The sequence below is a fragment of the Oncorhynchus clarkii genome, chromosome 12 (assembly GCF_045791955.1).
Source record: "Oncorhynchus clarkii lewisi isolate Uvic-CL-2024 chromosome 12, UVic_Ocla_1.0, whole genome shotgun sequence".
NCBI lineage: Eukaryota > Metazoa > Chordata > Actinopteri > Salmoniformes > Salmonidae > Oncorhynchus > Oncorhynchus clarkii.
In genome coordinates this window covers 9,713,942-9,730,270 of record NC_092158.1, presented here as the reverse complement: position 1 = coordinate 9,730,270, position 16,329 = coordinate 9,713,942, and the positions used below count along the sequence as shown (strand labels likewise).

General features: G+C 44.0%; 1 protein-coding gene across 8 annotated transcripts in view; it reads right to left on the bottom strand.

The window, feature by feature from the left end:
- The window catches only part of LOC139422693 (mitogen-activated protein kinase 10), a 119,772-nt gene that overhangs the window by 12,608 nt on the left and 90,835 nt on the right, over positions 1 to 16,329 (bottom strand). For 7 of the 8 annotated variants that reach the window (XM_071173911.1, XM_071173914.1, XM_071173915.1 and 4 more), the window contains 3 exons: positions 14,867 to 15,049; positions 11,521 to 11,645; positions 10,103 to 10,129 (listed from right to left, as the gene is read on the bottom strand). In XM_071173911.1, the coding sequence (XP_071030012.1) occupies positions 10,103 to 10,129; positions 11,521 to 11,645; positions 14,867 to 15,049 (335 nt within the window). The remainder of the gene's footprint in view (positions 1 to 10,102; positions 10,130 to 11,520; positions 11,646 to 14,866; positions 15,050 to 16,329) is intronic. The other variant, XM_071173912.1, reaches the window with a different exon arrangement.

The window sequence follows — 16,329 nt, the reverse complement described above, 5'->3', positions numbered from 1 at the left end:
AGCTAGAATATGCATAAAATTAGTAGATTCGGATAGAAAACACTCTGAAGTTTCTAAAACGGTTTGAATGATGTCTGAGAGTATAACAGAACTCATATGGCAGGCAAAAACCTGAGAAAAAATCCAACCCGGAAGTGGGAAATCTGAGGTTTGTAGTTTTTCAAGTCATTGCCTATCAAATATACAGTGTTCATGGGGTCATATTGCACTTCCTAAGGCTTCCACTAGATGTCAACAGTCTTTAGAACCTTGTTTGAGGCTCCTACACTGAAGGAGGGGGGAATGAGAGCTGATTGAGTCAGGGCTCTGCCAGAGTGGCATGAGCTGATCACGCGCACACACGTGAGTTTCATTGCATTTCTGAAGACAAAGGAATTCTCCAGTTTGAACATTATTGAAGATTTATATTAAAAACATCCTAAAGATTGATTCTATACATCGTTTGACATGTTTCTACGGACTGTAACGGAACTTTTTGACTTTTCGTCTGGACCTATGAATTTGGATTACTGGGCTAAACGCGCGAACAAAAAGGAGGTATTTGGACATAAATGATGGACTTTATCGAAGAAAACAAACATTTATTGTGGAACTGGGATTCCTGGGAGTGCATTCTGATGAAGATCATCAAAGGCAAGCGAACATTTATAATGCTTTTTCTGACTTCTGTTGACTCCACAACATTGCGGATATCTGTATGGCTTGTTTTTGTCTGTGCGCTGTACTCAGATTATTGCATGGTGTGCTTTTTCCGTAAAGCTTTTTTGAAATATGACAGCGGTTGCATTAAGGAGAAGTGGATCTAAAATTCCCTGCATAACACTTGTATCTTTTAGCAATGTTTATTATGAGCATTTCTGTAAATTGATGTGGCTCTCTGCAAAATCACCGGATGTTTTGGAACTACTGAACATAACGCGCCAATGTAAACTCAGATTTTTGGATATAAATATGAACTTTATCGAACAAAACATACATGTATTGTGTAACATGAAGTCCTATGAGTGTCATCTGATGAAGATCATCAAAGGTTAGTGATTCATTTTATCTCTAAATTTATTCTGCTTTTTGTGACTCTCTTTGGCTCTTTGACTCTCTTTGGCTGGAAAAATGGCTGTGTTTTTCTGTGACGAGGTGCTGACCTAACAATCGTTTGGTGTGCTTTCGTCGTAAAGCCTTTTTGAAATCGGACACTGTGGCTGAATTTACAACAAGTCTATCTTTAAAATGGTGTAAAATACTTATATGTTTAAGGAATTTTAATTATGGGATTTCTGTTGTTTTGAATTTGGCGCCCTGCAATTTCACTGGCTGTTGGCGAGGTGGGACGCTACCGTCCCACATATCCCAGAGAGGTTTAAGAACAAATTCTTATTTACAATGATGGCATACCCCGGCCAAACCCTCCCCTAACCCGCACGCCCCTGGGCCAATTGTGCGCTGCCCTATGGGAATCCCAATCAGCGCCGGTTGTGATACAGCCCGGGGTCAAACCAGGGTCTGTAGTGACGCCTCTAGCACTGAGATGCAGTGCCTTTAGACCGCTATTCCACTCGTGAGACCTTAAGTGTGAGTTCAGCAAATCAGCAGCTAGAATACAGATCAGTGATATACCCTCTATACCAGTGGTCTCAACTCCATCCCTCTAGGACCCCCAACATAACACATTGTCGTTGTAGCCCCATACAAACAACACCGGATTCAACTCATTGAGGACCTGATGATTAGTTGACAAGTTGAAAAAGGTGTGTTTGTCTGGGGTATAAGACAGGAGTATAGCATAGGACAGGAGAATATAGCATAGAACAGGAGTATAGCATAGAACAGGAGAATAGTATAGGACAGGAGTATAGGCCATGAGTATAGGCCATAAGTATAGCATAGGACAGGAGATTCTTGTCATGAAATCTATGCAGCCTACTCAATCACTTTTTATAGCTACTGTTTACAGGGCTCCTGGGCCATACACAGCGTTCCTCACTGAGTTCCCTGAATTCCTATCGGACCTTGTAGTCATGGCAGATAATATTCTAATTTTTGGTGATTTTAATATTCACATGGAAAAGTCCACAAACCCACTCCAAAAGGCTTTCGGAGCCATCATCGACTCAGTGGGTTTTGTCCCATATGTCTCCGGACCTACTCACTGTCACAGTCATACTCTGGACCTAGTTTTGTCCCGTGGAATAAATGTTGTGGATCTTAATGTTTTTCCTCATAATCCTGGACTATGGGACCACCATTTTATTATGTTTGCAATCCCAACAAATAATCTGCTTAGACCCCAACCAAGGATCATCAAAAGCCGTGTTATAAATTCTCGGGCAACCCAAAGATTCCTAGATGCCCTTCCAGACTCCCTCCACCTACCCAAGGATGTCAGAGTACAAAAATCAGTTAACCACCTAACTGAGGAACTCAATTTAACCTTGCACAATACCCTAGATGCAGTTGCACCCCTAAAAACAAAAAAACATTTATCATAAGAAACCAGCTCCCGAGCTCGAAGCAAGCTTCCAGAAAATTGGAACGGAAATGGCGCCACACCAAACTGGAAGTCTTCCGACTAGCTTGGAAAGACAGTACTGTGCAGTACCGAAGAGCCCTTACTGCTGTTCACTCATCCTATTTTTCCAACTTATTTGAGGAAAATAAGAACAATCCCAAATGTATTTTTGATACTGTTGCAAAGCTAACTAAAAAGCAGCATTCTCCAAGAGAGCATGGCTTTCACTTTAGCAGTGATAAATTCATGAACTTCTTTGAGGAAAAGATCATGATCATTAGAAAGCAAATGACGGACTCCTCTTTAAATCTGCGTATTCCTCCAAAGCTCAGTTGTCCTGAGTCTGCACAACACTGCCAGGACCTAGGATCAAGGAAGACACTCAAGTTTTTTAATCCTATATCTCTTGACATATTGATGAAAATAATCATCGCCTCTAAAACTTTAAGCTGCATACTGGAACCTATTCCAACTAAACTACTGAAAGAGCTGCTTCCTGTGCAGTTTGTCTCTGTGGATGGTCTGTGTTCCTCAAGGCTCAGTTTTAGGACCACTACTGACAGGAGTATAGTATAGGGCAGGAGTATAGTATAGGACGGATGTAGATGACAGGAGTATAGTATAGGGCAGGAGTATAATATAGGGCAGGAGTATAGTATAGGACGGATATAGATGACAGGAGTATAGTATAGGGCAGGAGTATAATATAGGGCAGGAGTATAGTATAGGACGGATATAGATGACAGGAGTATAGTATAGGGCAGGAGTATAATATAGGGCCGGAGTATAGTATAGGACGGATGTAGATGACAGGAGTATAGTATAGGGCAGGAGTATAATATAGGGCAGGAGTATAATATAGGGCAGGAGTATAGTATAGGACGGATATAGATGACAGGAGTATAGTATAGGGCAGGAGTATAATATAGGGCAGGAGTATAGTATAGGACGGATATAGATGACAGGAGTATAATATAGGGCAGGAGTATAATATAGGGCAGGAGTATAATATAGGGCAGGAGTATAGTATAGGACAGGAGTATAGTATAGGGCGGATGTAGATGACAGGAGTATAGTATAGGGCAGGAGTATAATATAGGGCAGGAGTATAGTATAGGACGGATATAGATGACAGGAGTATAGTATAGGGCAGGAGTATAATATAGGGCAGGAGTATAGTATAGGACGGATATAGATGACAGGAGTATAGTATAGGACGGGAGTATAGTATAGGACAGGAGTATAGTATAGGACAGGAGTATAATATAGGACAGGAGTATAATATAGGACGGATGTAGATGACAGGAGTATAGTATAGGACGGATGTAGATGACAGGAGTATAGTATAGGACAGGAGTATAGTATAGGACAGGAGTATAATATAGGACGGATGTAGATGACAGGAGTATAGTATAGGACAGGAGTATAGTATAGGACAGGAGTATAATATAGGACAGGAGTATAGTATAGGACGGATGTAGATGACAGGAGTATAGTATAGGACAGGAGTATAATATAGGACGGATGTAGATGACAGGAGTATAGTATAGGACGGATGTAGATGACAGGAGTATAGTCCAGTGCATTCGGAAAGTATTCAGACCCCTAGACTTTTTACACATTTTGTTACATTACAGCCTTATTCTGAAATTGACAAAATAGTAATTTTTTACTCATCAATCTACACACAATATCCCATAATGACAAAGCAAAAACAGGTTTTTAGACATTTTTGCAATTAAAAAAACAAAAAAACAACAAACAACTGAATTATTACATTTACATAAGTATTCAAGTCCCTTGGCAGTACTTTGGCAGCAATTACAGCCTTGAGTCTGCTTGGGTATGACGCTACAAGCTTGGCACACCTGTATTTGGGGAGTTTCTCACACTCTTCTCTGTAGATCCTCTCAAGCTCTGTCAGGTTGGATGGGGAGCATCGCTGCACAGCTATTTTCAGGTCTCTCCAGAGATGTCCGATCTGGTTCAAGTCCGGGCTCTGGCTGGGCCACTCAAGGACATTCAGAGACTTGTCCCGAAGCCACTCCTGCGTTGTCTTGGCTGTGTCCTTAGGTTCGTTGTCCTGTTGGAAGGTGAACCTTCACCCCAGTTTGAGGTCCTGAGTATTCTGGAGAAGATTTTCATCAAGGATCGCTCTGTACTTTGCTCTGTTCATCTTTCCCTCGATCCTGACTAATCTTCCAGTCCCTGCTCCTGAAAAATATCCCCCCAGCATGATGCTGCCACCACCATGCTTCACTGTAGGGATGGTGGTAGGTTTCCTCCAGGCGTGCCACTTGGCATTCAGGCCAAAGAGTTCAATCTTAGTTTAATCAGACAAGAGAATCATGTTTCTCATGGTCTGAGAATCCTTTAGGTGCCTTTTGGCAAACTCCAATCTGACTTTCATGTGGCTTTTACTGAGGAGTGGCTTCCGTTTGGCCACTCTACCATAAAGGCCTGATTGGTGGAGCGCTGCGGAGATGGTTGTCCTTCTGGGAGGTTCTCCCATCTCCACAGAGGAACTCTGGAGCTCTGGCAGAGTCACCTCCCTGACCAAGAGCTTCTCCCTCAATTGCTCAGTTTGGTCAGGCAGCCAGCTCTAGGAAGAGTCTTGGTGGTTCCAAACTTCTTCCATTTAAGAATGATGGAGGCCACTGTGATCTTGGGGACCTTCAATGATGCAGAACATTATTGTTACCCTTCCCCATATCTGTACCTCGACACAATCCTGTTTCGGAGCTCTACGGACAATTACTTCAACCTCATGACTTGGTTTTTGCTCCAATGTGCACTGTCAATTGTGGGACCTTATATAGACAGGTGTCACCTTTCCAAATACTGTCCAATCAATTGAATTTACCACAGGTTGACTCCAACCAAGTTGTAGAAACATCTCAAGGATGATCAATGGAAACAGGATGCACCTGAGCTCAATTTCCAGTCTCGTAGCAAAGGGTCTGAATACTTACGTAAATAAGGTATTTCTGTTTTTTTATTTTAATAAATGTGCAAAGAAGTCTAAAAACCTGTTTTCGCTTTGTCATTATGGGGTATTGTGATGCCATTATGGGGTATTGTGATGTCATTATGGGGTATTGTGATGCCATTATGGGGTATTGTGATGCCATTATGGGGTATTGTGATGCCATTATGGGGTATTGTGTGTAGATTGATGAGGATCTTTCTTTATTTAAATAATAAGGCTGTAACTGTAACGAAGATGCTGAGAGTCGAGAAGCAGGTACGTTTAATAAAACAACAAACATGGAACGAGACAACATGGCGTCTACTGACTGGGGAAAGAACCTAAGGGAGTGCCAGATACAGGGGAGGTAGAAAAGTGAGGTAATGGAGTCCAGGTGTGCCTCAAGATGAATCGTAATGATTGGTGCCAGGTGCGCGTAATGATTGGTGCCAGGTGCACGTAATGATTGGTGCCAGGTGCTCGTAATGATTGGTGCCAGGTGAGCGTAATGATGAATGCCAGGTGCGCGTAATGATGAATGCCAGGTGCACGTAATGATTGGTGCCAGGTGCGCGTAATGATGGATGCCAGGTGTGCGTAATGATTGGTGCCAGGTGCGCGTAATGATTGGTGCCAGGTGCACGTAATGATGGGTGCCAGGTGCACGTAATGATTGGTGCCAGGTGTGCGTAATGATTGGTGCCAGGTGCGCGTAATGATGGGTGCCAGGTGCGCGTAATGATGGATCCCAGGACCGGTGGTTAGTATACCGGCGACGTCAAACGCCGGAGTGGAGGAGCAGGAGTAGACGTGACAGTAACGTAACAAAATGTGGGAAAAGTCAAGGGGTCTGAATACTTTACAAATGCACTGTATATGTATAGACGACAGGATAATAGTATAGGACAGGAGTATAGTATAGGACATCTGACTGTGTTGTTGTACTATAGGCTTGGCAGCCTACCAGTGCTGCAGACATATTTTTTACCTTTATTTAACAAGGCAAGTCAGTTAAGAAGAAATTCTTATTTTCAATGACGGCCTAGGAACAAAGGGTTAACTGCCTGTTCAGGGGCAGAACGACAGATTTTTACCTCGTCAGCTTGGGGATTTGAACTTGCAACCTTTCGGTTACTAGTCCACCGCTCCAACCACTAGGCTACCTAGTAGCCCCAGGGTGGCAGAATGTCAAACATGATGAATATTTTTGACGAGACTTCATATAAATCACATTCATGATGTGACCTTGGAAGTGGGTTAATTAAGAGGTCAATGCATACGTACACTACTGGACTACAACATTACAGGCTGCTTCCAAGGATTTGTTACGAGACCGGTAGGTAGTTGTTCAGCAGAGTATCAATCAAAGCGAAAGGGTGAGCCTGAGAAAAAGTTCAGCCGAATCTCGAGGTACTGTACATGCTGCATGTGTACTGTACAGGACTACTGTCCATATGTTATCATATGTCTATAACACAGAGGATATTTAGGTAGTGTTACGAACCAATTTATCAAATCTATAGGTTTTTTCATTTATTTTAAGATTGCAATAAGATAGCATAGACGTTCTGTCTAGATATGACAGAGTACAGGAGGCTACAGCAAGGTTTTCATGCAGTTTCATCAACACATTAACGACCACTTCTACAGTGAAAAATGGCTCCGGTATTCATAGATGCAGCCAGACGGTATGTTACTTTCCGTTAGTGAGGAGAAAGCCACACAGACATCCTGCCACACAGACATCCTGCCACACAGACATCCTGCCACACAGACATGCACAGCACACAGACATCCTGCCACACAGACATCCTGCCACACAGACATCCTGCCACACAGACATGCACAGCACACAGACATCCTGCCACACAGACATCATGCCACACAGACATCCTGCCACACAGACATCCTGCCACACAGACATGCACAGCACGCAGACATCCTGCCACACATACATCCTGCCACACAGACATCCTGCCACACAGATGTGCACAACACACAGACATCCTGCCACACAGACATGCACGGCACACAGACATCCTGCCACACAGACGTGCACGGCACACAGACATCCAGCCACATAGTCTCTGCATTGAGTTAGTATTCGGTATTTTTCTGTTTATTAAGGATCACCATTAGCTGCTGCTACACTTCCTGGGGTCCATACAGGATTAAGGCAATTACATACAAAATAAAACAGTATATCACACATTACTACACACTATCTACCACAACATATCTCCAATACAATAATCCATTATACAGCAATATATTACAATATTAATGTACATGTGTGTGGATTGCGTGTTAGCATGTTTATTTATTCTATTTATTTATTTATCCGTTATTTTACCAGGTAAGTTGACTGAGAACACGTTCTCATTTGCAGCAACGACCTGGGGAATAGTTACAGGGGAGAGGAGGGGGATGAATGAGCCAATTGTAAACTGGGGATTATTAGGTGTGTGTGTGTGTGTATACGTGTTTGTGTCTGTCTCCCCACAATCCGTTCCATAAGGTGTAGTTTTATCTGTTTTTATTTTTAATCGGATTTTACTGCTTGCATGAGTTACTTGATGTGGAATAAAGTTCCATGTAGTCATGGCTCTATGTAGTACTGTGCACCTCCCATATTCTGTTCTGGACTTGGGGGACTGTGAAGAGACCTCTGGTGATGTAACCGATGTCAAACGGCTAGCTAGTTAGCGGTGGTGCGCGCTAATAGCGTTTCAATCGGTGACGTCACTCGCTCTGAGACCTTGAAGTAGTGGTTCCCCTTGCTCTGCAAGGGCCGTGGCTTTTGTGGCGCGATGGGTAACGATGCTTCGTGGGTGACTGTTGTCTTGTGTGCAGCCCGGGTTCGAGCCCGGGTAGGGGCGAGGGGACGGACGAAAGTTAAATTGTTACCGTGGCATGTCTTGTTGGGTATGTTAGGTATGCACACCACCAAGCTGTGTGCTAGTCATTTAAACAGATAGCTCGGTGCTTTCAACATGTCAATACCTCCCACAAAGACAAGTACTGACGCAATCAATCGCTCCACTACTTTGAGCCAGGAGAGATGGACGTGCATGTCATTGATGTTAGTTCTCTGTGTACATTTAAGGGCCGGCCGTGCTGCTCTGTTCTGGGCCAACTGGAATTCGCCTACGTTCCTCTTTGTGGCACTTGACAATATAACAGGGCAGTAGTCCAGGTGCGACAAAAAATAGGGCCTGTAGGACTTGTTCTGTTGATAGCAATGTCAAGAAAGCAGAGCAGAACTTTATTACAGACAGACTTCTCCCCATCTTAGCTACCATTACATCAATATGTTATGACCACGACCGTTTACAATGCAGGGTTACTCCAAGCAGTTTAGTCTCCTCAACGTGCTGAATTTCCACATTATTCATTACAAGATTTAGTTGAGGTTTAGGGTTTAGTGAATGATTTTGTCCCAAATACAATGCTTTTCGTTTTTGAAATATTGAGGACTAGTTAATTCCTTGCCACCCATTCTAAAACGGACTGCAGCTCGTTGTTTAAGTTTTGCAGTGATTTCACTTGCTGTCGACGTGTACAGTGTTGAGTCATCAGAATACATAGACACGCTGGCTTTACTCAAAGCCAGTGGCAGTGTGATTAGTGAAGATTGAAAAAAAGTAAGGGGCCTTGCCAGCTACCCTGGGGAATGCCTGACTCTACCTGGATTATGTTGGAGAGGCTTCCATTTAAAGAACACCCTCTGTGTTCTGTTAGACAGGTAATTGTCCATCCACAATATAGCGGGGGATGTAAAGTCATAACACATTTGTTTTCACAGCAGCAGATTACGGTCGATAATGTCAAAAGCTGCACTGAAGTCTAACAAAACAGCTTTCACAATCTTCTTATTATCAATTTCTCTCAGCCAATCATCAGTCATTTGTGTAAGTGCCGTGTACATGTTGAGTGCCCTTCCCCTTATAAGCACGCTAAAGTCTGTTGTGAATTTGTTTACTTTGAAATAGCATTGTATCTTGCAACCACAATTTTTTCAAAAAAGTTTACTAAGGGTTGGTGACAGGCTGATCGGTCGGCTGTTTGAGCCAGTAAAAAAGTGCTTTGTTATTCTTGTGTAGTGGAATGACTTTGGCTTCACTCCAGGGCACACACTTTTCTGTAGGCTTAGATTGAAGAGATAGCAAATAGGAGTGGCAATATCGTCCACTATCATCCTCAGTAATTTTCCATCCAAGTTGTCAGACCCAGGTGGCTTGTCATTGTTGATTGACAACATTATATATATTATTTTTTTGTCTGAAGTATGAGGGTTCCTTAGGATAGTGCAATTTTGGTCATATCTGGTCATATCATGTTTGTAATGCTCTCCATTCTGTACACTCCTAGAACCAAACGTGTTATTCTCCTACAGGGAAGGCCGAAAGAACCCTTTATGGTTCTACATAGCACCTTTATTTCTAAGAGTATATATATGACACATTTCTCAATTTTGGTCAGTGATGGGGTTTCTGAAGATGGGGTTTTGACTACCTACCCCCAAATACAGTTTCGTAAAGCCATATGTGGTCATATCATGTTTGTAATGCTGTATATGCTGTATAGGAGATATATTTCTCTTGGTGTAAGTCATTTTTTTTATTTACCATTGATATTTGGACGAGATCCCTGGCCTTCATCAGCATGAAATGAACAATAAAGAGGGGAGAAAACAGTACATTGGTTTCAGGGAGAATGTAATGCCATTGATGGCCAATATAATCTATATATCACATCTATACAACAATATAGAATATCCCATCATAAAACAGTAAAATGTCACTTTTTGGTCATTTTTGTTTTGATTAAGTAAAATGTATGTTTTCACAAAAGAATGAGACATGCTACAAATGAAATGTACATATTACACAATATTATATAATAATATACTTTAAAATGCATATTCCAACTGTCAAACATAGATATTATAATGAAGGTGTGCGATTTATTGCAAATAACAAAATAAAATAAACTTGATTCAAATCTACTTAATTGATCTTGTTGAGAGTCATTGATACCCTTATATTTGATTAATCTTGATTAATCTTGATGAGAGTTATTGATACTCTATATTTGTACACCTCTTTCACATAGTCATATGCTGAAATCCAAACTAATATACTAATATACTACATTTCACTATTGGGAAGAGATTGTATCAGTTTGGGTTCCAGGCTAACAGAGAGGTTAACTTTTCATTCAGCACCCCAGTTCTGTCTGCTTCACTGGGTTCAGAGAAGGCCATGTCACACTGTATTGCATTATGCATAGGCAGATAGGCCTACTTGGTGTGAAATGCATCTAAAGTCTTCATCTAGTAAGAGACAGGCTGCAAAAGGCTTTTTTCCCAAACTCACTATTATCCCACAGTGATGAAGGTCTTTAAAAGGGAATGACTATATTTCAGTACATAACCAGCGCTAAAAATGCCGAAATGCCGAGCAGAAATGCCTGCTCTGCTATATGATCCAGTATTAACTATCCAGTATTAACTATCCTTATCACACAGCTCCTGGATGTCAACTATACTGTATTCTCCCAAAGCAGTGAGCAGTGAGACTGGGCTTTGTATCTGTGCTCTATTTGAGGAATCAAGCACATTCCAGCAAGGTAAAACCATAGTATATATTTCTATGGGTAAAACAACCAGTTGAGCCCACTGTTATGTCTCTACAGTACCATGATAGTCAGTAACATGCGTACATGTTTCCATGACTACCTAATGCCAGATATACTGTGGTGGGTAAAAGGATAGCCATAAAAGGTCAAACCATGAAGAGCAAGCAGGGGATACAAACTAAACAACAAAAGACAACAACAGAAATGTTTCTCTGGATGGTTCCTATAGTAACCATTATGAGAGGGGAATGTAACATAAAAAATAATATATCTACACACCACTAATATAAACACAAGGCAGATGAAAACAGCCCAAACTAAACAAGTACCAAGCTGTGGGATTGACCTAGGGCTACTAACTGATAAGGCTGCCAGAGAGTTCTAGCTACAGACTCCTCCTACTCACCGCCTCCACCTCGGCTGGGTCGTACCAAACGTTGATGTAGGGGTGCTGTAAAGCTTCGTCCACTTGTATCCGCTTGGCTGGATCAATAATCAACATCTTACACAACAGGTCTCTGGCCTGGCTGGCTGTGGAGACAGAGAGAAGCAGAGAGAGAGAGAGAAGCGTCAGAGTCAAGGAAGGAGAGAGGAGACAGAGAGAGTGGGGTCAGAGTCAAGGAAGGAGAGAGAGAGGAGACAGAGAGAGTGGGGTCAGAGTAAATGGATAGAATAGGAGAAGGGAGAAACTCAATCAGCAATAAAACACTGTCTATCAAACATTATGTGCATCCAAAACGGCACTCTATCCCATCTGTAGTGCACTACTTTGTCTCATATTGTCTCCATGTGAGACAATAGTTTACTGTTCCTTTAAGATTTTTCCCTCTTCTGTTTCCATAGCACCACAGTCCAGGCTTAACACTCAGGGAATATTATGGTTCAACACACAGACATTCAATCTCATGTCAGAAGAGAGAAGAGAGCTTGCTAGTAACCTACGTGTTTCTCAAGGTTATGAATTACAATACTCTTACAACTTTTTGTATTAGCCTTAAATTACAAATGTAATATTTCTTTAGATGCAAATTCACAAAATAAAAAAAACATGATCATGATGAATCCATCTGTGCTTCCTGCTCTTGTACCAATATGAACTGTTCAGTTCTACAATAGCAAACTCTTAACCCACAACCCCCCAATCCCTCCCACAACCCCCCAATCCCTCCATCCCTCCCACCATCCTTCTACCCATCCCTCCATCCCTCCCACAGCCCCTCCATCCCTCCCACAGCCCCTCCATCCCTCCCACATCCCTCCCACAGCCCCTCCATCCCTCCCACAGCCCCTCCATACCTCCCACAGCCCATCCATCCCTCCCACAGCCCCTCCATCCCTCCCACAGCTCCTCCATCCCTCCCACAGCCCCTCCATCCCTCCCACAGCTCCTCCATCCCTCCCACAACCCCCCGATCCCCTCCACAACCCCCAATCCCTCCCACAACCCCCCAATCCCTCCATCCCTCACACCATCCTTCTATCCATCCCTCCATCCCTCCCACAGCCCCTCCATCCCTCCCACAGCTCCTCCATCTCTCCCACAACCCCTCCATCCATCCATCCGTCCCACCATCCTTCCATCCATCCCTCCATCCCTCCCACAGCCCCTCCATCTATCCATCCCATCCCTGCCACATCCTTCCATCCAACCGTCCCACAGCCCCTCCATCCCTCCCACAGCCCCTCCATTCATCCCTCCCCATCCCTCTATCCCATCCCTCCCACCATCCATCCCTCCCTCTATCCCTCACCCCATCCCTTCATCCTTCCCCCATCCCTTCATCCTTCCCCCTCCCTCCACCCTTCCCCCCATCCCTTCATCCCTCCCTCCACCCCTCGTACGGCCCTGACAGTCTGACTCACTATAAATAGTCTATTAGCAGCAGTCAGACGATCTGCACTGTACCTTCCCTCATCACCATCCCCACACTGTGCTGCATCACCATGCCAGCAGCTATAGGCCAGCCATAGCAATCTCCAAAATGGCGGCTCAGACGCTCCCTCCTCTGAGTCACTCCTTATCTCTAGGACAGCAGCTCTCTCAGCATGCAGTGTAACCAAAGACCACGGCTCCACTAGCTTTAGTCCTAACAGGATTTCCCAGGCTCCTACCTAGCCTCCAGTACAGCTACGTAAACAGTGCTCTCATACCCTTTTCACACTATTGTGCCGACCCCAAGCATATACTGTTCCAGCTGAAATATTTTATTTTGACATTGTCCTTTCCAGCACGGTTCCAGTAATTATGGTGGATGCATAGCCAGGCTAGCCCAGTACATCTCTGGTCGGTTTGGCTCGGCTCAGCTCAGTAGTCAATCACTCTAATGCAGTTTCTCTCTAACACACTCGCTCTCTAACACACTCGCTCTCTAACACACTCCCTCTCTAACTCACTCCCTCTCTAACACACTCGCTCTCTAACTCACTCCCTCTCTAACACACTCCCTCTCTAACACACTCCCTCTCTAACTCACTCGCTCTCTAACACACTCGCTCTCTAACACACTCGCTCTCTAACACACTCGCTCTCTAACACAGTCACTTTAACACTACATCTTTCCTTCTGTCTCTGGCTGTGACTGTAACCATTATGTCCTCTCTAACTCAGTGGGTGTATTCCTCTAGTATATCTGACACAGCCCCTATAACACAGCTCTAACTCAGTGGGTGTTTTCCTCTAGCAGCCCATCTCCTTTCCTTCAGTCTGTTTTCTGCAGGGATCAGGCAGTCAGCAGGAAGGAGCTAGGAGGTAGCAGGCAGGCCGCAGGAGGCGGGAGACAGGAGACAAGAGACAGGGGGCAACAGACAGGACACATGAGCCAGCAGGAGACAGGAGACAGGAGACAGGAGGTAGCAGGCAGGAGGTAGCAGGCAGGAGGTGGCAGGAGACAGCAGGCAGGAGGTGGCAGGAGACAGGAGACAGCAGGCAGGAGGTGGCAGGAGACAGGAGACAGCAGGCAGGAGGTGGCAGGAGACAGGAGACAGCAGGCAGGAGGCGGCAGGAGACAGGAGGCGGGAGACAGGAGACAGGAGGCATGAGGCGGGAGAAGGGAGGCGGCAGGAGACAGGAGGCAAGAGACAAGAGACAGGAGACAGAAGACAGAAGACAGGAGACGGCAGGAGACAGGAGGCAGGCAAGAGACAGGGGAAAGGAGGCAGCAGGAGGGCTCCTGAGTCATTCATGTGAATTTCCTTCCCAGACACACTGCATGGCTTGATGTAGCAGCAGTACCAGGCAGATTTCATTATATTTAGGAGAAATCTGTCTTCATCAGATATAGCCTGTTATCCTCCAGGGATTTTGTAAACTATTTTCTCTGGAAGCCTCCTATAGAAATACTTCCTGGGAATACCATGATATGATGAATATGATTTCTCTGGAAATGTAGATGGAAAGGTAGTGGATGACGTCTTGGTTTAAACCCTCTTCCTCTAAATAAATTTCACTGAAGGGAGTGACTGTCACCCTAGTCAATTTCAGTTACAGTATATCACTTCACTTATTCTGCCTCTCGTGAGCCAAAAGCCAGTTCAGTTTGATGAGATTACAATCACATAAAATATATATGCCTTGACTCCATGAACAACACACAAAGACACATTGACACACTGTACAGCACTCACAGACACAAACAATCTCTAGTTTCCGCAAACACGCAGCACAATGCCTTCTTGAAAAGAACAAAATAGAACAGAACAGAACCGAATAGAATTGAATAGAATAGAATAGAACCGCCACTTCATTGACTCACCTTTGAGTTTGTTGTGCTCTGAGTCTGCGGGGAAGAGGCAGTCGGGGAAGAGCTTGGGGAAGGTGAGGCCTGCGTATTTGGGCCTGTTCTCTACATAGTTACGGACGGTGGGCTGCAGTTTCTTCATAAACTCTGGCGCAGGCGTGCCCAGCTGCTCAATCACCTTATTCCATTGGTCAATATCTGAGAGGGAGGGGTTAAGGAAAAAACACAACAAACCTGGACAGCAAAGCACCCTGGCCTGGCTATGTCACCAAACTGTTACACTGTACATAGGCTTTAAACTGCAACTGCTACTGTTGCTGCTACTACTGACGCTACTACAACTACTACTGCTGCTACAACTACTACTCCTACTGCTACTACTACTACTGACACTACTCCTACTGCTACTGACACTACTACTACTACTGACACTGACACTACTACTACTGCTCCTACTCCTACTGCTACTACTACTACTGACACTGACAATACTACTACTGCTACTACTACTACTGCTGCTACTACTACTGCTCCTACTCCTACTGCTCCTACTCCTACTGACACTGACACTACTACTGACACTGACACTACTACTGACACTGACACTACTACTACTACTGACACTACTACTACTGCTCCTACTCCTACTGACACTGACAAAACTACTACTGCTCCTACTCCTACTGCTCCTACTGACACTGACACTACTACTACTGACACTATACTACTGCTACTACTGACACTACTACTACTGCTCCTACTCCTACTGACACTGACAATACTACTACTGCTCCTACTCCTACTGCTCCTACTGACACTGACACTACTACTACTGCTACTACTGACACTACTACTACTGATACTACTACTACTGACACTACTACTACTGCTCCTACTCCTACTGCTCCTACTCCTACTACTACTACTGACACTACTACTACTGCTACTACTGACGCTAGTACTACTGATACTACTCCTACTACTACTACTGACACTACTACTACTGACACTACTACTACTGCTCCTACTACTGACACTGACACTACTACTACTGACACTACTACTACTGATACTACTACTACTGCTACTACTGACGCTAGTACTACTGATACTACTCCTACTGCTACAACTGCTACTGCTCCTACTCCTACTGCTCCTACTCCTACTACTCCTACTGACACTGACACTACTACTACTGTTACTACTGACACTACTACTACTGATACTACTACTACTGCTACTACTGACGCTAGTACTACTGATACTACTCCTACTGCTACAACTGCTACTGCTCCTACTCCTACTGCTCCTACTCCTACTACTCCTACTGACACTGACACTACTACTACTGACACTACTACTACTACTGACACTAGTACTACTGATACTACTACTACAACTCCTACTGCTCCTACTCCTACTACTCCTACTCCTACTGCTACTACTGACACTGACACTACTACTACTGCTACTACTGA